The following is a 25726-nucleotide window of genomic DNA, read 5'->3' on the forward strand; positions in this document are numbered from 1 at the left end:
TGTGTCTTGGGGGTGATGGAAGTAGGGTTCCCGGCCCCACCTACACCATGTTTTAGGAACCACATCAGCCAGAGAGAAGCGTGTTGCTGCTTTATTGAAAATTCTTCCCCTTCACACACGAAGCAATTACAAGGGGGTACTGGCGGGAAGCCTCTTGCACAGCCCTCTCCCTCTGTCCCCCCTCGGACCCCAGAGAACCTGCCTCCGTGGCCCCATCTCTGCCTTCGGGTCAGCTCCCTCGGGAACCCCGGCCCACAGGGAGCAGGCAGAGCAGGGGGTGTTGGGGCTCAAACCTTCCCCACCCCCACCACCAACACGGGCCCCCCGGGCAGCGTCTGTGCCCACAAAGGGTTTGCCTGTTTGGACTGAACTAATCTGTGGATTTAGGCCAACAAACGGATTTGCCTGATTTCAGGGCTGAATTTCTGCTTGACCACAAGCGTCAGGCAGAACTGAGTCTCCTACAACCGAATGGATGACGGGTGGTCGGGACTGTGGAACGGCCTGACAGCTCGTTAGTAGAGCTGCCCGTGGGGAGGGGCCCATTCCACAGAACCCACAGCCATGTGACTACACTGACCACGTGTGACCGATGGTTGAGGATGACAGCTCTTTAGCAAACAATTGCATGTTTGAAGGGACTGTTTGATGATTGAAACAACTATTATTTCCTGGAACTAGCCATTTAATGACAGTTTGGCAACTCTCTGATTGAATTTTCATTTGATTTAACAGTTACTCAGCCATTCAGAAGTACTGAATTGACCAGAGTGGGCAGCCGGTTATTGGATCAGATTGAATTGAATGGTTTAGGGGCTAATTTGATTTTTTTTTTTTTAATTTTATCACTATTCTAAACTGCCGGCTGGTTGGCTGACTTGATCAGTGTTTAAAGCAAGCTATTTCGAGAAATTGGATACATGTATTTGGCAGGGAGGACTAACTGATGATTCCTTGACTAAATTGCTGTGTGAACTAACTATTTATAACCAATGCAATGGACTGTTGTTGGCTGACCAAATTATTTTACTGAACTGACAAGTGTGTTTGGTTGGTCAGCCCCCGGGTGAAACTGGTCAAGCTGAGAGGTGTTTAACCAAACTCAGTGAATTTAGAATGACCAATCGTTTAAACACACGTCAGAGCTGATCAAAATAAGCCGAGCGTTGTTGGACTGAATTCATGAGAGACCCAAGGAGTCCTTCAGCCTGAAGGGTTGACCCAATGGTGAGCATCTCCCAGGCCCCGCGGGAAAAGCAGGCCAGCGAGGGGGACACAAGCGGATTGTCCTGAAGTCAGCCAGGCGGTTCTCCCAGGCCACAGGGGCCACCAAAGCGAAGAAGCGGATTACGAGGCACCTCCGCCCCTCCTAGCACCAGGGCTGAGGCCTGGCGGGCGTCACACTTCTGAGTATGGGGGCGGCGCTGGGCTCCCCTCCGGAGTCTTGCACGGCAGAGCCAGGGCTTCCTCGTAGGACGGCAGGACCACCTGGGATGGACAGAGAGGTGAGGGCTGAGGACTGGCCAGAAGGAACCACCATCCCAACCTGGAGTCCAGGGACACCATCCCCCACCTCTGGCACGATGATGATGCTGAGGACCACTAGCACATCGTGGGTACTTTGTCTTCCTGTAGTGGACAGACTCGCCTCTGCCTGTTCAGCATCAAACCCCCTTATTTTGATAACAGCATTCTCAGTCCATGTGCTTTCAGAAGAATTGGTCCCATCCCTCGTATCCAGGGAGTGTACATGCGACCTGGGTGTGGCTGCTCAGAGTAGAATTTCATCCCCCTGGCTATCATCATTGGTTTGGGGATAAGCTTGTGACCCACGCTGGTCCAATCAGACACATTCCTGGCACTTTCTTTCTGCTGGGGTTGCTGAGAGGGTGGGATGTCAGCCTAGGGGTTTTGGCAGCCATTTTGCCACCATGAGAAAAGGGCTGCCTAAAAATGGAGCCAACACTGAGGAAAGTAGAGTCAAGAGATGGAGAAGATGAGATCACGTCCTGATGTCAGGTCTCAGCCAGGCCCAAGCCAGACCTCCTTGGACTTTCAAGTTCTGTGAGCTAGTAAGTTCCCTTTTTTTACTTAAGTCAGATAGAGTTGGTTTCTGCTAGTTGCAACCAAAAAAGTCTTGACTAAGACAATCCCCATCTTACAGATGAGGAAAGTGAGCCACTAGTAATTTAAACCAGCTGCACTTTCCCATCACTTCTCCAGTTAGCTGCTTCTAAGTGCCCCTCATCACTCTGTCTGGAAGGCCCCTTCCCCTTTCCCAGCTAACTTGTACTGATTGACAGTCTAAGACTTGGTCAAGTGTCACCTCCTCCAGGAAGCCTTCCCTGACACCCCAGATGAGGCCGGGTGCCTCCTCTGTGCTCCCATTGCTCCCGTGCTTCACACCGAGTTGTAACTGGATCTCTGTTTCTGGATTCACTCTCGACTATATACTCCTATAGGATGGGTGGCAGCTGAGTTTCCTCTGCACCCCCAGGGTTGGCTATGAGGCCAACCAAGAGTAAGAGGCAGCAAATGTTGAATGCATGAACAGAATCCTAGACTGTCCGAGCTGAAAGAAATCTTCACATTTCTTCTGGTCCAACCCTCATCTTACAAGTGGAGAAACTGAGGCCCAGCAAGAGAAAGAGACTTGCCCCAAAGGACACAGGGAGTGGCAGAGCTGGGACTTGACCCACCCCCAGGCTCACCTTCTGGAGCGTCTTGCTGGTCCTCTCCTCGGCCGAGTTCATGTACTTTATGAATCTGTAGCATCTCCACACGCACTTGAACATGTAGACCTGGAGAAAGGCCCGGGTCAGGCTGTGCTTTGCTGACCCTCCTGCTCACTGCCCCAGCAGGCCCGGGACGGACGCCGGGCATGTCCTGGGGAGCCCCAGCTCACCCCAGAAGGCAGCATCCAGCTGCCGCTGCTCAGCCCCCTATTCTGGTGAGGGCGCCTCACCTGCCAGTCCCAGATATTGCCCGTATGTCCCTTTTCACTGCCCCACAGACTCTGCAGGAAGGGGCTTTTTGGAGGTTTCTGGGCCATCCTGCAGCCTCCCCGGCAACAGTCCTGCAGATTCTGCCTCTCCACCCCCGGGGACTGGCCGCTCACTACCTCCTGAGACGGCCCCGCCCATCTTGAGACAGAGCTGACGGTGGGAAAGGCTTTCTGCAAAATTGCTTAAGATAGGTAGTTTTTTGGGCCGGCCCCATGCGGCTGATGTAAGAATTGGGGAGAAGATTTCCAGGGTGGGGAGTGAAGTCCCCAGGGGCACATTCAAGGCACAACAGCCAATGATTCTCGCTCTGCCCCCAAACTGCCTCCCAGGAAAGGAGAGCAGCTCCTGTCATCTGGAAGGTCCCTGGTTTTATGGAGTCCCACAATGGGGACCTGGAGGAGGCAGAAATAAATAAAATGAACTATGAAAGAGTGAAGCACGAAGAGGCAGGGAAAATCGAGCAGGTGGAAAGAGGCCAGTGAGGGGCACAGAGATCCCCCACCCAAGGAGGATAAAGAACAGGAGGGGAGGGGGAGATGGGCTGGGGTGGGGGCTGGGAGCTGTTCTCTGGGGAGTGTATGATGGAAGCCCCCATACTGGTTCCCCCAGCCTCCAGGAAAGTTCTCACGGCACATCACTCGTGCACTCGTTGGGGGTCGGTTCTTGGAGGGCAGTTAAGAGGAGTGAAGCCCTGTTTCCAGGTTGGCATCAGGGGAGGCAGAGACTGCTTGGGGCCTCAGAGGAAAGAAGGCGGTGACGCCCGGTTACAGCCACCCGCACGGAAAGCCTGGGAGGAAGTGAACCCGAGAGCACAGTGCCGGCCTCGGAGTGGTGGGCTGGAGGGCTCTGCCTTCTGCTCATCTGCAGTTTCAAAATGTCTACAATGGCCATTTGTTAATTTCACAATCAGAACAGAACACTTGTAAAAGCCCTTCATTCTGTCGAGTTGACATCAGCCTCCCCGTGGCTTCAGGCCACAGGTCCTGGTTGCAGCTTCTAGAATCCCCATAACAGTCCTTTGGGTGTTTGGAGACGGCAATCACGTCCTCCCGGAGTCATCACTTTTCCAAGCTGAATCGTCCTGTTTTCCTTGCCTCCCTCAGATGGCCGAGTTTTCCGGCCTCTTCACCCTCCTGGCTGTGCTGTGCTGCTATTAACACTCCAGTCTCTCACCATCTCTCTAAGAATTGGGACCTGAAACTGGACTCTATCCTCTGGGCCTGACCACTCCAGAGAAAAAATCATTCTCCCCCCTCCTTCTTATCACCGAACCTCTAGTAACATGACCTCAGGACCCATCTACATTTTGGTGCCTGAGTCACATAAAATTGTGACACGGACAAAGCAAGACTTATTATGTCCTTTTCACAGAGGAGACCTGAGGCACGGAGAGAAGTGACTGGAAACCAACCACACAACTAGTGAAGGGAGAGCTGGGATTCAAACCCAGCTCATTCTGAATCTGATTCCAGACACAACACCTCCTCCTTTCCTTGGATCAGGGCCTCTCTGGGTTACACATTAAGTCTCTGACACCTGAACACAGATGGTCTTCACGGATCCACTTCCTCTAAATGGGGTGTCCTCAAGGATCCCAAGTGAGGTCAGAGGAGCTGGTGTAGGGAGGGCTGGAGCAAGGAGCCAGAAGAAGGGAGGGTGGCAGCGGAAGACACACTTTTTTGCCTCCTAACAGTCTGGCGTGGGTGGGCCTGGGGCACAGCCTCACCACCCCTCCCAGAGCAGTGGGGCAGGGGCCACTCACCTTCAGGATGAGGACCGTGATGAAGGCAATGGAGAAGATGATCATCATCTTGACGAACTGGTTACGAGCCATACCCTCCTGGCTGGGGAGGTAATTCTGCAACAGATTTGGGGACCACATCAGTGCCCCTGGAGGAACTTTAACAGCACCCACATGTCAAAGAATAACAAGCCAGCTCCCCACGTACGCAGGAACACGGGTGGCTCAGTTGTAATCTTAGCTGCTCCCTGCACGGGCCCTAGGAGGCAGGTGCTACCTACCACCAGCTCCATATGACAGGCGAGCAAAGCGGGTGCAGGGGCAGACGCAGCTAAAGCCCACCCAGATAGCCTCACCTGGCTGGTGCTCCTGTCCCCCAGCCCTTCTCTAGAGGATCGTCTTGGGTGCTGAACCACCTAACCCTGAAAAACCTGGGAGGTTGGGCCCCTTCCCCTAGGGGCAGCTCGTAACGGAAGACTGACGGATACAAGGCTACTGTTCTGGGGGGACAACCTCTGCGGTATCTGCCAATCTGTGCACACGTTCCTTGACACCTCTCTCTTTGGAATGTAGAGCTCATCTCCCCTTCCTCGAGTGTCGGCGGACTTGGAGACTCACATCTCACGAATAACAGAATGGGCAGAGGTGAGTGTGACCTCCCAGACAGGGTTGAAAAGACGGGGCGGTTTCCTCCTCACTCTCTTTTGACTGCTCACTCAGGGAAGCCAGCAGCCACGACGTGAGGACGCTCGAGCAGCCATGGTGAGGAATTGAGGCAAAGGGCCATGCGAGTGAGCCACGTGGGGAGAGGATCCTGCGACCTAGTCAAGCCCCTGGCGTCCACAGCCCCATGCCCGTCTCGGGAGAGAACCTGAGACTGAGCAACCCGGCCAAGCCACTCCCAAATTCCTGATCCTCACAAACTGTGTGGGATAACATGGTTTGTTGTTTTAAGTCACTATGTTTGGGGATCATGTGATAGACAGCAATAACAAATGAATATTATTTCTGCGGTGCAATTCACGCTCCTGGGCTCCCTCTGGGATCCAGCACAGCTTCTCCTAAAGCCACGTCTGCCTGGCATCTTCCCCTGGTCTGAGCTGCTTCCCCGACTCCTCTGAAGTCTCCTCCTGAGAGCTCTCTCTCGATAAATCACTCACACCAGAATCCTCCTCCCAGACTCCACTGCCAGGGGACCCAGCCTAGGCACGGAGGCCCGGGGGAGGGAAGCAACTTGCTCGAGGCCACACAGCCAGTGACGGGAGCCGACCCTCGGCCCAGACTCACCATGTGGTTCATGGACTTGAAGTTGAGATAGGTGGGCACTTCCATGTAGGAGCTGCAGAGGGTCAGGATGCTCAGGCAGAAGTCCAGCAGCTTCAGGGTCATCAGTGGCACCTTGGAGGGGCCCTTTAGAGGGCAAAGACGAGGAGGAAGACGACGGATCATCAATTAAGCCCCAGACCAGAGGCCCCGGCATGGTGAGGTACGTGGTGGGCTCTCAGCTTGAGAGAGTGGCTCAGCCAGAGACATCAGCCACTCTCTAGCCCACCGTACCGGAGAGAAATGGACACCCAGACGTTCGCACCAAGCGCTGGTGGCAGACCTGGGACCAGAACCAGGGTCCCCTGACTCCCAGCCCAGGACCCTTCAGCAATACAGCTCCTCAGCCTCTTCAAGGACCATAGTCGGGGGAGGTGTGGGAAGTAACTTTTGGGGAGCCGCGGCCTTCCCACTGTGGATGCTCATCACCGGCTTTACCCATCTTTATCTTACTTTCTTCAACTTGCTTACAAAGGAGGGACAGCATAGGGGCCAAGGACCAACCCAGGGCTTATGCTCTTTCCTCTGGTGTAAGTTCACACGGGGCGGGCATTTGTTGAGTGCTTCCCACGAGCTGGGCACCCTACATACATTTTCATCTTTAATGCTCCTGAAACATGTTGATGAGATGCGATCACAGACACGTTTTACAGAGGAAGAAACTCAGCGTGATTTGGAGGGACTCGGGGACTTGCTGAGAGTCACCAACTAGGCTCAGGCCACCCTCACTGGCCTGAGCTCCTCCCACCTCCCCCGGCTGGGCCGGCTGGGGGCCGGGGCTGGTACTCACGGAACGGCTGCTCCGGGAGGCAAACTTGAGGTAGGCGGGCAGCTCGATGTAGGAGCCCAGCAGGGTAAGCAGGCACAGGAGGAAGTCCATGATTTGCAGGGACAGGAAGGGCAGCAGGTACTTCTCCCGGTTCTGAAAGGCAGGCCCAGCACTGTCAGCGGGTCCCTCACACAACAGGCCCCACACAGCCTGATTCCCCAACCGCCCCCTCGCTGGCAGCCCCCTCCCCTCCCCAGTCACCCCCGCCCGCCGGGCTCAGCTGAGGTCACCCTGCGCAGATCCACACGCCTGCCTCTGAGTGAGGCTATGAGGGCAGGGAGAAGGGGAGACCCAGGCCCCGAGGCCGAGGAGTCTTGGTGTCGCGGGAGACACAGGGACCAGTCCCCATTTATAGAGACAAGTGCTCCAGGGGCTCCAGGAGCAGGGTCTGACTCAATTCACTTTCAAGAACCCAATGAGGAAGGGCCATTTTACAGATGAGAGGGGATCAGAGAGGACTTCCTGGAGGAGGGGACACTGGGATAGCTCTGGAAAGAAGCAGGAGGGAAAGGGGGAGGGTAATGGAGGCAGATAGCAGCATGAGCAAAGCCCGTGCTGCCTAAACAGTGGGACCTTCCCCCATGCGGGCACTCCCAGGGGTGTTCAGTCATGGTAAGAGGCCCCAGGAGGCCAAGGCTGAAGCCCCCCTCCTTCAACAGAGAGCAAGTGACTGCTGTGACCAGTAGTGATGCGTATGAGCCCACAGAGGGGGCCAAATCGCAGAAGGGGTGGTTTTGTGGCTTCCCATGTGGTTGTCTAAAGTCACTCAGGAGGCGGCCGAAACAACCCAGAGTGAACCCCAGAGCCTTCCGGGACGACCTGGTCCATCTTTCTAGCTGGACCATTTGTGTTTCTGCACGAGCACCCGGGAGCCACAAGGCGAAATCGTTCCCTGGGGCAGGGCTTCCGTGACAGTGGTGTTAGCTAGGGGGGATGCTGGCATCTCAGGCAAGGTGGAGACGTTCCAAACCAGAGCCACGTCATTGTCCCACTCTGCTGGCCCTGTGAGTGCCAGCCACCTTTCCGGGTCCTGCCCCGTGGCTGTGCGGCAAGGCCCTGACTTCCTGCTCCCCTGGGGCCGAGGGACAGATGAGTTCCTCTTTTGGAGGAGGCTGAGCCGCAGACTGTCTTGACCCTCTGCTCTGCTCCCTGGATGAGCTAAGCTGGATGGTCTACACTCTCTCTTCTGCTCCTCTCACTGAATACAAAACCCACCGCTTTCTCCCTCTCCCCCAGCCTCAGAACGATCCTTCCTCTTTTTTCTAGCAAAATTCCCTTCTTCTGTTTGCAGTTTAAAAGGAAGTGGTCACCAGCTAGTTGTCCCCAAAGTGTCAATGATCTGCGGCCGCCCACTGTGCAGCCCTCCCCCGGCCCCGGGGAGGGGTATTTAACAACCCAGGCCTCCAGCCCAAGGAGTCAGGTGTGGAAAAAAGGCACTCAAAAAGGTAAGCGTGAAGATCTCTAGGATGCAGGTGGGGCCTCCCAAAATACCCACCTCCCACCATCTCGGCAGCCAGTGCTGCCCACCCGGTGGGTGGGAATGGGAGGGGGTCAGGAGGGCAGCTGGGACTCCTTACCCCCCCCAGGTCCTGGCTCCCCTTCTGCTTCCCGCAACCAGGCCCTCACCTTGACCACTCCGATGAGCAGGCTCAAGCTGATGACAAAGAGCATGGTGATGAGCAGGAAGCTGGAGATCAGGTCGGCTGAAAGGCAAGGGAGAGGGTGAGGACACAGAGGTGCCCCCGGGCACCCCTCCCAGACTCTGGGGACCACACTTGGGGAACTGCCGGTGTGGGGGCTGGGACAGTGAACAAGAAGGCCCAGGCCCCGTCTCCTGCAGTGCTCAGTCTTGAGGGGCTACAAAGACCGCAGACAACATTTCGGGTAACACAGGATGGTGTAACAGAGGGTGCCGGGCGGGAGGGCAGGCTGGGTGTCTGCTTTAGCCTGGGTGAGGTCAAGGAAGGCCTCTGAGGAGGTGGCCTGTGAGCTGAGTGACCAGGAGTCCAGGCAGGGACCCTGAGACAAGGCCGAGCTTGGTGTGGTCAGTGCAGCTGGAGTGTGGAACCAGGGGGAGCCTGGAGAGAGATTTGGGATGTGGCTGGATCCCACAGTGAGGAGTTTCGATTTTGATCTAGCACGGTGGGCAGCCATTGACGCGTGTGAGCAGGAGAGGCCTGCCGCCACCTTTCTAAGCAGGTCAGGTTTACGAAGCGCCCCAGCCTGCCTGCTCTCACTCCTGGAGACCTGGGGCGGGGGCTCGGGGGCCAGGTGGAATGTCCCCGTTTGTAGATGAAGGATCTGAGGCTCGTCTGAGGCTCTGTCTCTGCCTGGCCGGGGGCCCTCCCCTCCCCTTCCCCCACTCCTCCCCCTACGGCACCCCCTGACCTACCGATCCTGAGGTAGCCCATCTGCGGGAGCTTGCAAGAGGCCTTGCCACGGGCCACCTCCACTGAGTGCTCGATGAACAGCAACACACTCATGATCTGGCGGCAGAACAGAGCATCAGTCAGCCGTGGCCTGCACAGCTCCACCAACCCCTCCCACCCCAATGGTGTGCATCAGGCGCCTGTGAGGGGGCATCCTGGGGAAAATGGAATGCCAGTTCAGTGGAGCATCCTGGGTGAGTGTGGCCTGTACAGATAGACAGCACAAGCTCATAACCCCGGTTCTTCCTCTTCCCAGCTATGTGAGCTTGGGCAAGTTACTTGACCTCTCTGTGCCTCAGTTTCCCCCTCTGTAAAGTGAGGATAATATAGTAGCTACTTTAGGAGGTTATTATGAGGACTAAATAAGAACATCCCAGGAGGGCATTAGAACCACGCTGGGGTCTCAGTAAATTGGTAACTGACCACTGAGACCAGGCTTGGGGGTGGGGAGCTGAGACTGGGCCCCTCCTCTGCACCCCCTTTTATGAAGACAGGCTCTGGGCATCATGGGATCTTAGTCACAGCATGTGAGCATCATAGAGCTTCAAGTTCTTAGAATCATCAGCACAGGCCTGGGAGCATCTGACCCATGAACCCCCAGGGTACACTGTCAACCCCATCTCCCATCCCCCTCAATTTCCCCATTTGCAAAATGAGGATAATAATAACATCTGCCTCATAGGGTTGTAGTGGGGCCAGATGGGATATAATCTTAAAGTACCTGGCGGATAGTAAGCACTCAATCCATGCTCACTATTATTATTACTACTATCCCCACTGGACTGTAGGGTCCAAGCAGGGAAGGCCAGTGCCTCTCTTGTTAACTTCTCGAGCTGTTGTATTTGATGGATGGATGGATGGATGGATGGATGGATGGATGGATGGATGGATGGATGGGTGGATGGACGGATGGACGGATGGATGGGTGGACGGGTGGACGGGTGGGCGGATGGGTGGGTGGATGGGTGGATGGATGATGGACGTATGGATGGATAGAAGGATGGGTGGATGGGTGGATGGATGGATGATGGATGATGGATGGACGGATAGATGGACGAACGAACCCCATCCCCTCAGGGGACCCTTGCTAAGAATGATGGAGAAGGGGCAATCTGACGGGCCTGAGTGTTGGGGTGGCCCTGGCAACAGCTGAAATCCAGCCACAAAACTGCAGTTTGAAAGGACCTTGGAGGTCCCCTTGCCCATGCCCTCTACCTTCCAATGCAGGAATCCTGGGCCATGCAGCCTCTATCTACGTGCACCCAGCCATGGGGAACTCACAGTCTTCTGTGTGTCCACGTCCTGTAGCAGGCCTTCTGCCCTTCCCCCACCACACACACACAATACTCCAGGCACCATTCACCCACACTGAGAACAGCAAGACTGTCTCCTTCCTCGTAGTAGATGCCCTACCTCTATTAAGATGCTCTAAGTTTACATTGGCTTTCTAGGCAGCCCTGCGCTGGTAACTCATGCTCAGCTGACAGGCAACCAGACATCCACCATCTGTTTCCCCCTTGCTGACTGTGTGGTTTTTTTTTAACTCAGAGGCAGGTCTCCATCTGTCTTCCTGCCATGTTACATCCTGTGCAGGGGCCAGAAAGGCACAGCACAGAAGAGTGATGAAGAGCTGGGCTCCAGAGTCGGACAGAGATGGACTTGAGTCCAGGTCACTATGTGACCTTGGACAAGTCACTTCACCTCTCAGTTTCCTCCTCTGTAAAATGGCAATCCTTGGATTTCCTAAGGGATAAACTGCATTGTGTTTGCAAAGCACTGAGCTCGGGGCCTGGCAGTGGGCGCTCACAAACAATGTGGGGCCGAGCGGGACTAGGAGTAGGTGCCAGGGGGCTGGCAGAGAGCTCGCTCTAGCTGCCCTACCCCCACCCCCCGGTGCAGGGTGAACCAAAAGGGCTTTATTTCACCGGGAAGGTTGAGAACAACTGAGAGCGGAAGGCAGATGTGGTGGGGCTGTGGCCAGAAACCACAGGAAACAGCCCTGAGACAGAAAAGCTGCTTCCTTGGGCCCTAAGGCCGAGCCCCAGCCCCTCTCCTCCCAGTTCCACCTCTAGTAAAGGAAAGAGAACAGGAGGCCAACCACGTTCAGTCCAGGACAGAAGAGGACACCCTGCAAGGTAGGGAGCTCCCCATCCCTGGGGGTGTGCCAGCAGAGCACAGATGTGTCGCAGCTGGGCTTGTAAAGACACATGAGTATCTACCAGGGGTGGCGCAAGAAGACTCTTGAAGTTCTAAGAATCCAGGATTGTGTGAGATCTGGAACAAAACTCAGAAGCAGACAATCCCAACCTCCGATTGCCAGAAAGAGCCTCCGTCTGCTTATTTTATAAGCTCCTTCTGCTTGGTCTATGAGCTCAGAGAGGTTATAGGTGGCTTGCCCAAGGACACACAGCAAGTTGGGGACAGAGTAGAGACTGGAGTCCGAGTCTCCCAGTGCTGTCCTGGTGTCTTCCCATACACCCTGTCCCCCAAAACACCTCAGAGCCCCTGCGGGTCCCCACCCCAGAGGGCTCACAGGTCTTGGTCATGCACCAATGTCAGTAAAACCTTTTGAATACACTCTTCTATATTTCTTTGTTTATTAAATCATATGCATGTGCTACTGTCCTGGTTTATCATGAACATCATGAAACTTATACAGAAAAACATCCAGAAATTAATAAAGAATATGATGGAAAAGTTTAGAAATTCTCCTATTGTCATCCTGAGGCCCCAGTGATCACCTTGGACATCACCCCACTTTGGGGACCACTGGGAACCCACTCCCCCTAGTTCCTCAGTTCTGGCCCCAAACATCTCTCATTGCCCTGCTGTCATGCCTGCAACCCTGCCGTGAGCATCCCAACTGCAGCTCTCAGACCACCCCTCCTAAATGTCCTGTGACCCCGGGAAGGGAGGGACATTTGAACAGCCTGACTCCATGCCAGGTGTGCCAGCCACACCATCCCAGTGATCCTCCCACGACCTAGTTAAGGGACTATTCTTAGTACTCCCACCCGCATTTCACAGATGAGGAAAGCGAGGCCCAGAGACATCCAAGGCCTCCCAGCTGGTAATTTGTGGGGCCAGGATTCCAATCCAGGCCAAAGAGCCCTAGATCTGATTCTCTTCCCCTCCACCGTCCTCCCAGCATCTCCCAGCCTCCTGGCTCTGCCTGCGGCCTGCCCTCCTTCCTCACTCCCGCGTCAGTGCCCAGCATTGTCAGAGGGGCACCGTCTCCTCTTCCCTCTGCAGTCTTCTCTCCCTCCCTGCAGCTTACGCAAGAAGCAGCAGCAGGCACCAGAAGTATTTCTACTTTTGTAAAAAACCCGTGTTTAAAGATAGGCCCACCCTTCCCCACCCTTCACCTTCTCAACAGTCCAGTAGGGGAGGAGGATGATCCTGTCCCCATTTGCCGGATGAGAACCCGGAGGCCCACAGAAGGCAGGAAGCAGCCTAAGGTCACAGTTTGAGGCGACCTCGGGGCCTGACTCAGACCCTCCCCTGGCCCCTAACCTTTGACAGAGGACCCCAGCCCCTGACCCAGGAGAAACAGAGAAGGCTCAGCTCCCAGGAGATGCGAGTAGAGGAAGGGACATTTATTGAGCACCTACTGTGTGCTCACATCTGTGCATACAGGCTTGCACCACAGTCTCCCAAAACCCTGCAAGGGAGGCAACATTTTCCCCACGTTACAGATGAGGAAATGGAGGCTCAGAGAGGAGCATCACATGCACTGTGTCACGTGGCCTGGCTGGGATCTGAGCCCTGCGGCCTGTGCTCCCAGGGTCCAGGGCTGGGGGTTGCTCTGGGACCCAGCTCCTGGTCTCTCCAATCCTCCGCCCACCCTCCCCCATCCCTGGATACTAGGGGCTCAGGACACAGCAGCCTCCCCCACTGCCTCACTGCTGTCTCACCTTGGCCACGTCCTGGCTCCTCCCTGGCCTCAGTTTCCCCCTCCAGTCAATGAGCACAGTCACCCCATTTGTACCCAGGCCCACTGGGGTGACTGAACACAGGAGAGGCAGGGAACAGAATTCTTACAAACTGGGGCATGTCACCCCCAGGCTGCCGGATCTCCCACCCCAGAGTGCACGCTGCTCATCAGAAGGCCCTCACGGCTCCACCCGTCCTCCACCAAGAGCCATCTATAGTCCCCAGAAAGTACCTTCTCACCTACAGCATATGCTAGGGAAACCCAGAGACCTCAAGAGTCCAGATTTCCCAGGCCACCTGGCCCTTGCCTTCCCCTCATCTCCCTGGTTTCTACCTGGACGCGGCGCTGCCCCTCCCTGAGCTCTGAGGGCCTGGCTGGGCTGGGTCGGGCACGGGGCTTCTCCCCCACTACACGCCCAGGCAGACAGCATTCACCCACCACTGCCCCTCCATCACAGCAGCTTCTCACACTCTGTTCTCCATCCTACGCTGGTGAGATCATGCCGGTTAAGAGCCGGGGAGCTGGAGTCAGGTGGTCCTGGCCCCACTCAAGCTCTGTGCCCTTGAGCAAGCCACTAACCTCTCTGAGCCTCGGTCTCCTTGTCTGGGAAGTGAGGATAATGGTGGGACCTACCTCGCAGGGCCGCTGTCAGGTCAAGTGGCATCTAGCATGGAGCCAGGCAAACAGCAAGGGCTTCATATGTGAGCACCGTTGGCAGTGCGCATTAATCTGTGTGGGTGTTCATTCGCTCCCCAAATTGTTCATCCAGTAAACACTCTCTGGGCACATACCACCTCCAGGCCTGTCTGGATAAGCCACTGCTCCTCGCCTGCAGGTGTCACAGTCCCCAGGGAAACCCAATGGGTGATCAGTGTGTTCAGAGCCATGGCAGGGGACATGCAGGATGCTTAGAGTAATCACTGCTGTCTGGAAGTCTCAGGGAGGGCTTCACAAAGAGGAAAAGCTTGAGTGCAGCTTTGAAGGATAAGTAGGAGTTTTCCAACAGAGAAAAGCATTCCAGGAAGAGGGAATATCGTGTGCAAAGGCCTGGAGCCTGGCAGTGCAGGTCCAGGGACACTCGGGGGCGGGAATGCCTCTTCTCTGAGAGAGGGCATGTTTCGAGTGGGGACTTGAGGCCCAGAGAGGGGCAGTGAGCAGCCCAAGGTCACACACAAGCCTGCTGCAGAGCCAGAATCAGCCTCAGTCCTCCTGACGCCAAAGTCTCAGGCTGTGTGACCGCATCAGGCCTGGCCCTGCTCAGCCCGCCCACTGCCACCCCTACTCTCCATTCCCCTTTTTCGCCTCTTCTCTCTGCTCTTCCCCGGCTTCAGTTCCCACTCTCGTCCCCATCCTGCCCCTCTTTCACAATAACAAATACGACTTCCCTAAGCCGAGCAGAGGAGGAAGTGGCCAGGAGGCCAGGAGAATTTCTGCTTTCCTTCTGGCTCTGAAGAGCAACCAACAGCTTGAGCTGAAATAAAGGGGGCAGGGGTCGTAGGAGGAGAGGGGAAATCAGGGAGGGCAGGGTAGTGGGGGCGCTATTGAATATGGCCGAGGCCATAATGGTGGAGATGCCACAGCTGGACACGGTGGAGGAAATGTTGGTCCGGGGACTGACAATGGTGACCGTGCTGGGAAGTAGGGACTGGTTTTCCTGTCATTGGGTCTGGCGTGGTGGTGACAGTTATGATCATGTGTGCAGCGATAACAGAGGTGACAGTGGATGTGGCAGGAGTGTTGGTAATGGAGGAAATACCAGTAGGCATGCTGGGAAGTGGTAATTAACTGCAATGATCATATGACCACGATGCTGCTGATGTTGATGACAGTGGTGACCTCATGATATGAAGGTGGTGATGAAGATAATGGAGATGCGGGTGGTGACACCAGATCCCCCCATTCTGGGTTCAAACACCAGTTCCCCATCCAGGAAGGTGGGCCCACTCTCTCGGACCTCCTGGGGGCTCAAGACACACCAGCTCAGAAGCAGACAGGCAGCGACCCACCCTCTGAGACTTCACTGGGTAAAATTTGCAAAGAGACCCAGCCCTCAGCAAGCACCTACTGTGTGCCGGCCGGTGCGTGGGCACTCTCCTATCCAGTAACTTCATGTGCTCCTCCTAACACGTTGGGGAGGTCAGCATTGTTCCCCCACTTACGTATGAGGAGAGCAGGGGCCTGGGTGTGACTTGGCAGAGGTTGCACAAGGAGCCTGGCCTTGGCTTCGCCAATAGATAATGCAATTTGCAAAATGGGTCCCAGGTGCACAGCCCTTCCTGTCCCTCTCCACTTTCAGGGCTGCTCCACCCTGAGCCTGTGGCCTTAGACCGGCACACTTAGACAATTATTATTACTATTATCACCCTCTCCCTGACGCTCAGTGCCCACAACTTCACAGCCTACCTGTTTTCCCTGGGGGCCCCTGCGTCGTCTGGGATGAGGATGGGAGAGGAGAGCCAGATGCGTCAGCCTCAAGAGGAAGCTCCCCTCCTCCACCCCTACCCCATGCTTCCTGTCACGGCTTATCAGGGGGCGACGGGGTCGGGGCCATTCCCCCCGCAGAACTATCTCCCCGGCCACCTCCCCAGCCAGCCCCGATACCACTGCGAGGCCCCCCTCCCAGAGCCGAGGCTCAGCGCAGCCCCAGCCAGGCTGCCCCCGCCTCCTCAAGAGCCCGGCGTCTCCCGAGGCTGCTGCTCCACTGTCCTCCCTCCCGTCTCCGCCCCCTCAATCAAATGTCCCCTCTGCCTGGCCACTTGACTTCTCTGTGCCTCAGTTTCCTCATCTGTAGAACAGAGAGAAGGAACCCCCCCCCCCACTGGCAGAGCGGCTCTGAGGAGCAGATGAAGCGATGTGTCTGCTCCCAAAGTGGAAGATTCAGACAGATCAGCTGGCCAGCAGAAGAGCTTGTGCACAGACAGGAATCGAGGTCCCCGTGGCCTTGGCCGCGCCATCTGTAACAGCCTCGAACTGGAAACAACCCCAACGTCCTCCCGCAGTAGGACGGGCAAACACAGGGTGGTATATTCATGCAATGAAAGATGATACAGCAAGAGGAAAATGAGCTGGCTACACACAGCCAAACGGATGGAGCTCACAAAAGTAATGTGGAGAGAAAGAAGCCACACACAAAAGAGCACGTGCTGTGTAATCTCCTTCCTCTGTAGTTCTAGAACTACATGTATAGGAAGAAGTCAGTGGGGGCAAGGTTGTGACGAGGAGGGGGCACTAGGGGCCTCTGGGTGCTGGTCCTGCCCTATTCCTTAATCCGGGTGGAGGTGACAGGTTCCTCTGCAAACGTTCAAGATGTGCACTCATGCTATGTAAGTTATACATCGATAAAAGGTTTACAAAAGTCAAATAAAAGAGATCGGCTGGTACCTACTGCGTGTCGGGCCCTGGGGCCTACAAAGATGAGTCAGGCCAGGCCACCCCCTGGATGAGCCTCCGGGCCTCCAGGCCAGGGGACTCAATCCACAGGGCCCCAGCAGTTGGGATGCGGAGCTGTCCTGGGATGGGGGCTGCTAAGAACTCAGAGCTCAGGAGCGGGGGCTCCAGGAAGGCTTCTGAGAGGCGATAAGTCTTAAAGAAGATTTCTCCCAAAGGGCAGAGGGAAGGGTGTTCCAGGCAGAGGGAACGGCATGAGAAAAAAGCAAAAGTGGGTGAGATGCATTCAAGAAACTGCAAGAGGTTTCTCTTGGTGAACTGTGACCTGGGGTCATCCATGGACCAGACACACAATGGGCCCCCGGGAAACCGTGGCTGCCGTGCGGCTGGGCTGGTGGAGGGATGTAGGAGATGCCGGGAAAACACACAGTTTTACAGGGGCGCTGACTCGGGCTGGCAGAGAAGGAAGAAAGCGTGCTCTGGGCAGAAGGGACAGCTCGTGCAAAGACCGGGAGCCCTCAGAGGGCAGAGCTCAGACGGTGCTCGTTGAGGTTTATCACCCTGCAGCGTGGGAAGTGCCACGGTGGGAGCACTGCGTGGAGAGCAGCTAGCTCTGGCCTCCTCTGCCTGTGCCTGCACGTGGCAGCCCAGCCAGGCCTGCCCTCTGCCCTTTGCCCTCTGACCTTCCAGACCTGCCACCAAGGAAGAAGATGGCAAGCCTTCCCCCGAAATGACAGGCGCTAAGGGTGAAATTCCTGGCCCAGTGAATCCCAGGGGCCTCTGCCATTCTTGGGTGGTGGGGGGTTCATCAAGTCGCCCTTTATGGGCAGAATTTGGGGCTCAGAGTCAGCCTCCAGGCTTGGCCCAAGCCCCCGTGACCCCCACTTCCAGAGTATCTGGGGAAGCACCCTGTACCCCCCAAACTGTCCCCATAAGCCACCACTTCCCTATTAACCTTCAGAGCAGAGGCTCCCACATGAGAACAAGTATCACTATTACTCCTGAGCACTTAGGAGAAGCTGGGTCCCCGTCTGAACGCCCACACACCCCATCGTATCACCCACCCCTCAGCCATGAGGCAGGTTCTGTTAGCCTTCTCATTTTCTCCCCATTTTGCAGGTGAACTTGAGACTGCATCCGTACACGTGGGCTCTGTGTTTCTAAGAACATGGCTCCCCGGGCTATTACAGCTGACCCCCACCCCACGGCTGCCAAGAAGCCTGCCCCACCCCGTCACGGTCTGGAGCAGCGGAGCCCGGGCGGCCAGCAGGACACCTGGGCTCTTGTTCTTTATCTACCACAAGCTGCAAAGCGGCTTGCCCTCTCTGAGCCTCAGTTTCCTCTTCTGTCAAATCGGGGCTGCAGTGGCAGCCGCCATTTGTGGGGCCCTCACTAGGTGCCAGGTGTGTCTCCCACCTAGTTTCCTTCAAGTCTCCTGCAGGTCGGGGTCATGGACCCCCATTTGACAGGGGAGGGAGCTGAGGCTGGGAGTGGGGGCGGTGCCTTGCCCCGGGGCAGTGGGCCCCGAAGCCGGGCTGACGACTGGAGGGGCAGGGAGCCCGTGCCCCTGCCCTGCACAGCTCTTTGCTCAGCTTCCTGCCTCACCAGGGGCTCGGTGCAGCCCTTCCCACGGCAGAGCGGGGTCCCCTGGGAGACAAATGCAGGCCTCACAGTGAGCTCAGAGCAAAGTCCTGGTTCCAGGCCGCTGCCTGAGGCTCAAAATAAAAGCCTCACTTCCTGGGGGCCTCAGGGCCGGGGCAGTGATGGAGAAGCCTGGCCCACCCCACCTCTGCCCTCCGGCTGCAGAGCCCAGTCTGAATGGGGCTCCAGCCCCTCCACCAGGGAGGACCCCTCTCCCCGGCTGGTGCCTCCCCCAGCTATGGCCTTCGGACAGCAGTGGGTCCCTCCAACCAATGTGACCCCCAACGGCTGGGACCACGCCCCACCTCGCATTCCCAGAAGCCCCTTCCTTCCCTTCCCTTGGGCCTGGGAACCAGGCAGTGGAGAGGGGATGAGGCCCAGCCAGTAGTCTGGCCTGTCCTGGCACACCTTACACAGATCACTGACCACATCACTCGGCCCACCAGGCCTGGTGCAGTGGGGCCCAACTTTGCCCCCAGAAGGCCCTCGTGCTGCCCCCATCAGCCCAGTGGCCTCCAACGTTTTATAGGCTAGAGGGTGGGACACACACCCCAGAGATGAGGAGCCCTACTCAGTTCCAACGAGGGCCCCCTCGACCATGGTGCTGGGGAGGGGCCATGACCCCCACCCAACCCCACCAGCCTCCCCACCCCTCCAGGAAGGGCACTGGGCAAGGCTTCTCTGCCCCACACGGGGGCACCAGGCGTGAAGGTGGAGGTTCTAACAGATTCGCCTCAGGGGCTTTCCCACCTGGCAGTTGGGGCCTATTTTTAGGCCCCAAACAGATGAGCTTTCAAATGGGGAGGGGTCTCTGTGGTCTGCCCCCACTCTGGGCACTCACCAGCCAGCCCCTCACTCCAACGGGGCCACATCAGCTCAATACCTCGAAACGGTCACCGTTGAGACAGGGACAACTGGCTCCATTTAACAGATGTGGAAACTGAGGCCCAGACAGGAAAGGTACCTGCCTGCTCAAGGTCATGTCACCAATGAGTGAAGGACATGGGCCTGTGAATTTCTCCATCCCAAAGTGGAGCAGAGAGAGGATCCCCTGGACTCTGAGGAGGACAAATCAGGAGGGCTTCCAGGAGGAGGAAGCTTCCTGTAAGCTGGACCATAAAGAAGAAATGAAGACTGAGGGAGGGAAGGGGCTCCCAGACTGACGGACCATCCCCAGCCCTTGGGCCAGGTGAGGAATTCATTTATTCGCTCACTGGTTCAGTCCACACACCTGTATGCCAGCAGTGGCGGCCTGGAGCAAGCCCCCGCCCCACCTCCCTGTGTGAGCTGGAGTAAGTGGGGACCCTCCTGAACCTCTGTTTTCTCATCTGTAAAACAAGAGGATTGAGCCAGGCAGCGATCCATCCTTTCAGCTATGCAGCCTGGAGGAAGGCGGGGACTGGGTCCGGTCTCACCCCTGCTGACCTCTCCGGCCTCCCCCACCCCACCTCACGGCCATCCTCCCTGCACCCCAGCCCTATGAACTTCTCAGTGTTTCCAAAGCATCATGTGCTCCTTCCCACCTCCAAGCCTTTGCTCCGTGGGGACCCTCCTGAACCTCTGTTTTCTCATCTGTAAAACAAGAGGATTGAGCCAGGCAGCGATCCATCCTTTCAGCTATGCAGCCTGGAGGAAGGCGGGGACTGGGTCCGGTCTCACCCCTGCTGACCTCTCCGGCCTCCCCCACCCCACCTCACGGCCATCCTCCCTGCACCCCAGCCCTATGAACTTCTCAGTGTTTCCAAAGCATCATGTGCTCCTTCCCACCTCCAAGCCTTTGCTCCTGCTGCCCCCTCCACCTGGCGTGCCCTTTTCCCCCAGTATATGCAAGCGAAGCCCTGCGCACCCTTAGCACTCAGGCCTCCTCCAAGAAGCCTTCCCTGAATCCCCACCTCCCTCCCAGGCTGGACTAAGGCCCCTTGTCTGTGCCCCTGTAACAGCCAGCGCTGTCATCCATCTAAGCCATTATCACAGCTTCTCCTTGGCAGCCTGGAAGCCCTGGAGGGCAGAGGCCGTGAAGGAGTTGGGCCTGCGTCCCGGCCTGGGACTGGGCACGTAAAATAAAGACAGACAGAGAAAGTATCTGCATTCACTGGAAACGCCTTTAAATAACTGAGGTTACTTAGTTGCTTTTTTTTTTTTCCAATGTAAAAAGTAGTCGCTTGAGGGGCCGGCCCAGTGGCTTAGCGGTTAAGTTCTCACGTTCCGCTTCAGCGGCCCAGGGTTCGCAGGTTCAGATCCCAGGCACGGACTCACTCACCGCTCCTCGAGCCATGCTGGGACGGCGTCCCACATAGCAGAGCTACAACTCTACAACTATAATACACAACTATGTACTGGGGCTTTGGGGGGAAAGAAAAAGAGAAAAAGAGGAAGATTGGCCACAGATGTTAGCACAGGGCCGATCTTCCTCAAAAAAAAAAAAAAAAGGTAGTACACTTGAGCAACCACATAAAGTAACAGTGGATTATAACCCAAAGTGTAAAAATAACTAAATCACTTCTTTATATAATAAATGAGGAGACCAGACACATCTCCCGCGAGGAATTCCACATAATTTGTGTAGCTCCTCTGCCCTCGAGGAGGGAGAGCAGAGCTCCCCGCTGCCTAGATGTGGGCTGTGCACGATGACTTCCTTCCGAGGAGGACAGTAAGGAAAATGGGGGACGAGAGTGACTTTTCGGGGGAGAAACCTGACAAACACGACCTCAGCCAGGGGCTCAAGGTCAACACCAAGAGTGACAGGACGCTCCCTGGTGCTCTAGTGGTTAGGATTTGGCGCTCTCACTGCTGCGGCCCGGGTTCGATTCCCCATCAGGAAAGCCTTTCTTCTGGGGCCGGCCTGGCGGCACAGCAAAGTGCACGCGCTCTGCTTCGGCGGCCCAGGGTTCACAGGTTCGGATCCCAGGCGCACACCAACACACTGCTTGTCAAGCCATGCTATGGTGGCGTCCCATATAAAGTGGAGGAAGATGGGTGTGGATGTTAGCCCAGGGCCAATCTTCCTCAGCAAAAAAAAAAGGGGGGGGGGCCGGCCCGGTGGCGCAGGCGGTTGGGTGCGCGCGCTCCGCTGCGGCGGCCCGGGGTTCGCTGGTTCGGATCCCGGGCGCACACCGACGCACTGTTTGGTAGGCCATGCTGTGGCGGCGTCCCATATAAAGTGGAGGAAGATGGGCACCGATGTTAGCCCAGGGCCGTCTTCCTCAGCAAAAAAAAAAAAAAGAGGAGGATTGGCGGATGTTAGCTCAGGGCTGATCTCCTCACAAAAAAAAAAAAAAAAAAAGGAGTGACAGGACGTGTCAGCAGTGCGTACCTCTGATACGATGCACTGAGCAGAGCACTTGACCTCTGCGACTTTCCTCCCCAAACACGCTACCCAAGTGTAACCACAAGAAAACCAGCAGACAAGTCCCATTTGAGGAATATTTGACAAAACGCGTCACTGGTACTCTCAAAACTGTCACGGTCATCAAAAACAGGGAAAATCTGAGAAACTCTCCCAGGAAGAGGAACGTAAGGAGGCATGACGACCAAATGTAACGGGGAATCCTGGGTGGGATCCTGGAACAGAAAAAGGGCAGTGGGGAAAGCTGAGGAAATCGGAATAAAGTATGGACTTCAGTTAACAACAGTGCATCGATATCAACTCATCAGTTGTGACAAATGAGCCATATTCATGTAAGATGTTAACAGAGAAACCAGGCGTGGGGTAGACAGGGACTCTGTATCATGTTCGCAATTTTTCTGTAAATCCAAAACCATCCTAAAATAAAAAGTTTGTTTTAAAAGTAGTGCATGCTCATTGCATCAAATATGGAGAATACAAAAAATTAGGAAAAAATTAAAGCTTTCACAATCCTGTAACCCAGAGACAGCCGTGGCTAGCATCAGCCCCATTTCCTCCTGGCCTTGTTTTGGTGCATCCTGTTGCTACCACAGAATTGTGGTAGCAATTCTGAAATCACAGAATTGTAAGCTGTTTATTACGTGATGCATTTCTAGTGGGATTCCAGGCACCTCGGAGAGGAGACGTCAGGGAGGGAGAGATTTCTGGGCAAAAGGGTCTTCTAGGGATCCCTACCCCCTGCCATTGACTTAGGGTGGGCTTTGAGTTGCCAGACAAGCCAGGACCAAAAAGCCCACTTTAAGAAAGTTCTCGGACCGCCCTCTGTGTGCAAGTTTGGGTGAGAAATCATCCGTGACCCAGAGACTCTTCTACTCAAACCCAGCGACATCGTGAGGAAGACCCTCCAACCAGAAGCCGAGAACCCAGCCTCCCCCATTGGACACAGGAGGATCCGCCCGTAACGATACCCCTGATGACTCAATAGGCGCTGTCTCGGGACGTCAAGGGCCCGATTTAACCCTCCCCAGAGGAGCTACGTCCACAAATAGCTCTCAGTGCGCAGGGTTGTCACCCATGACTGGCCCCAGATGACGACCGATCTTAGCAACCAACACATCTGGACAGCAGCTTCTCTTTTTCCATCCAGATGTTTGAGGCCCTGACAGCACACCTGCCACCCGGCCTGCTGGGCCGCAGGAAAGCCCCCAGCCCCTGTCCTTTCTGGGAAAGAGCAGAGGCTTCTCCAGAGGGGGCAGGAGGACAGTCCCCCACTGGAATCAACCAAGGACCCAGCCCGGAGGGGACTACCAGTCCTACAGCTTCCAGGCTTCTCTTCTGTTCTCATACCTTTTCCTGCTCTAGAACATTCCATGGCTCCCCATAGCTACTGTTACAGGCAGTGGTTCTCAACTCGGAGCTATTTTGCTCCCCGGGGCACTTTTCGCAATGTCGAGATATTTTGGGTTGTCACAACGGCTGGGTGCTACTGGCGTCTTGTGGGCAGCAGCCAGGGATGCTGCAAAACAGCATGCAATGTACAGTTTGATCCCACAACAAAGAATTCTCCAGCCCAAAATATCAATAGTGCACTATGGTGAAGGTCCAGACTCGTGCCTCCAAGCCGCTACCAGCCCCTGCTCCCCGCCCCTGCTCTCCAACCTGAAGCCTCCAGGCTGGTCTGTGTGGTGCCCCAGCACAAGCCACTGTCCTTCAGCCTCCACACCGTTGCACACCCGTTCCTCCCATCCATACAACCCACAACCAACTCTACGCCTCTGCCAGTGGCACCACCTCCGAGAAGCCTTCCCTGATCCCTTGCTTGAACATTCTCCAGCTCTGTGGGCCGGCACTGACGTCACTCAACCATGCACAAGTGAGGGCCTCCAATGGCGCCATCAAGAAGAAACCTCGAGTCACAAAGTCCGGGCTTGGCAGAGCAGCCCCCGGGCCCAGGCAGCCTGCCGACCCGTTCGGCTTGGTCTTCATGGGGATCTCTTCTTTACCTTGAACCAGTCACCAACATGAAAACACCAGAAGATGTGACATAAAAACCTGTGGTTCCTGTTTCTCTAAACGGCAGAAGAGCAGCACTCAGGGTCCACAGTCCTTCGTGACAACAGTCAGCAGAGAGAGAGAGCGGTCGCCAGAGCAGACCCAGCACAGGCTCCCCAGGTCCCCGAAGTCCACCTGCCTCCTGCACTCACTTACATGACCTGCCTGGCCCCTGGAGTCGTGGGAGTTTGAGACCTCTGAGCCAGTCCACACCCCCTTACCCCTCATTTTATAAAGGAGAAACTGAGGCCCAAGAGAGAAGCTTGTCTAAGGCCACACAGCCGGTTAGTGGCAGAGCTGGGTCACTGCTTCCCACAGGGACGTCTCTGTCTGCCACACTGTCCTTGCGAGAATGTAGCACAATCTCAGAGCTTGAAGAGGCCCTGAGGACGATGTGGGGACAACCAAGGTGCCATTCGCTTGTCTCAGGGTCACTTTTGCACAGGCAGGAGTGCAACCTCTGAGCTCCTCCCGAAATCAGCCTTCTGGGGTCTGCCGGATTGACTCCAGGCGCACTGGCAGCAGGCTCTGTGACTGATGCACTACCAATAATAAATCGCTCAACTATGTGTCAGGTACTGCCTTGTAGATATTAACCCCCTTGATCCTCACAACAGCCCTATCAGAGAGGTATTATTCTCATGCCCATTTCTTAGATGAGGAAACTGAGGTTCAGAGAGGTTAAGTAAGTGTCCCAAGGCTGCCCACTTAGGAAGTGGTAAGGCCAGGATTTGCACAGAGGAGTCTGGATCCAGAGGCTGTGCACTGACCACTGAATAGCACTGCCCCTCTGAAGGCTGGGGTCTTGCCACAGCCCTGCCCGCCCTGCCTGCAACAGGAAACAGATGAAGCCAGGTCTAAGCAGTTTAATGCAGACCACTGCAGCGAGCCGGATTTAGGCTAATTTTGAGGAAGCCCTTCCAGGCTCATGAGAGAACTGCTAACCACAGGCCCTGAGTCACCCCAGGAGGAAGGCGCCTGGGTCTGGGGGAGCTGGGTGTGGCTCGGAGTTGTGGAGTCGGGGGATGGGTCTGGACAGGAGAATACAGAGACCCCAACCTTCAGCCACTGAGACAGAGGGGGAGCCTCTGGCCCTAGGGGGCTGTGACTCGCCCACAGTCACTCTGTGAGTTAGCAAGAGACAGAGGCTCTACACCCGGGCTGTGCACACCAGCCTCCGAAGGGGAACTGCTGGGCCTGCTCCTCCTCGGGTCGCCCGACAGGAGCTCAGGCCAGGCAAGTCACCCCGCTCATGAGCACGAGATCTTGAGTTTTCTTTTGTGGGGAAGGCAGTGGTCTGCCCGAGTATAAGTTAAGAGGACTCAGCACCCTCCCTCCCGTCTGGAAGCACAGAGAGGAGAGTCCCACCTCTCGTCCCCTCCAGTGGCCCAGGCCCCACGGGAAGAGTGGAAGCTGTGCTTGTGTCCTGACCCCATATCCTGGCAAAATCCCAGCCCACGTTTCTCCCAAGATCCCCAGTTTCTGAAGCACTTTCCTATCTGCTGTTCTGTTTGCCCTCGGATAACCTGTGGTTACATTTTGTCCATTTCACAGAGGCAGAAACTGAGCCTCAGAGCGAATGCGGTTACATTCGCTTGAAACGAAGACCCCTGCTCCCACCACTGCTCCGCTCGGGGGGCCGCTGCAGGGTCCCCTTTGCCCCATTTGACAGAGGGGGAGACTGAGGCCCAGAGCAGGGAAGGGATTGGTCCAGGGTCCCACAGAGAGGCGGTGAGCAGCAGTCCTCCATTGGAGGGGGCTCAGTAGATCGGGGCCCTCTTCCACACTCACACACGCACACACACACACACACACGCACACACACACACACACACACACACGGTCTTCCCCGCCTCCCGCACTCACCACATGGTAGATGGCCAGGGCGGTGGTGGCAATGCGGACATTGAAGCAGCAGCAGGTCTGGCGGACGGCAGCCGTGCGGGGGGCCATGGTGCTGCTGTCCCCTCCTCTGAGGCACTGAGGGGAAGGAGCCCGGCTCCAGGAGCAGGGCAGAAAAGGGGAAGCTGCCGGCTGCA

General features: G+C 56.1%; 1 protein-coding gene across 1 annotated transcript; it reads right to left on the reverse strand.

Moving 5' to 3' along the window:
- Window positions 1-75: 75 nt before the first annotated feature.
- LAPTM5 (lysosomal protein transmembrane 5) lies at window positions 76-25726 on the reverse strand. The gene is made up of 8 exons (XM_058553474.1): window positions 25554-25726; window positions 9291-9384; window positions 8525-8601; window positions 6860-6991; window positions 6034-6156; window positions 4768-4863; window positions 2712-2801; window positions 76-1488 (listed from the first exon to the last, which is right to left on the reverse strand). The coding sequence occupies exons 1-8, from the start codon at window positions 25638-25640 to the stop codon at window positions 1399-1401; spliced, it is 789 nt and encodes a 262-aa protein (XP_058409457.1). The 5' UTR covers window positions 25641-25726; the 3' UTR covers window positions 76-1398.

This window comes from Diceros bicornis, chromosome 13 (assembly GCF_020826845.1).
Source record: "Diceros bicornis minor isolate mBicDic1 chromosome 13, mDicBic1.mat.cur, whole genome shotgun sequence".
Taxonomy (NCBI): Eukaryota; Metazoa; Chordata; class Mammalia; order Perissodactyla; family Rhinocerotidae; genus Diceros; species Diceros bicornis.

Excerpts from the sequence above, each read along its gene's own strand:
- LAPTM5 (XM_058553474.1), bottom strand. The coding sequence starts at position 25,640 with ATGGCCCCCCGCACGGCTGCCGTCCGCCAGACCTGCTGCTGCTTCAAT. Across the intron at positions 2,802-4,767 it reads TCACGGTCCTCATCCTGAAG|GTCTACATGTTCAAGTGCGT; the intron begins GTGAGTGGCCCC and ends GCCTTTCTCCAG. Across the intron at positions 1,489-2,711 it reads CCAGCAAGACGCTCCAGAAG|GTGGTCCTGCCGTCCTACGA; the intron begins GTGAGCCTGGGG and ends TGTCCATCCCAG.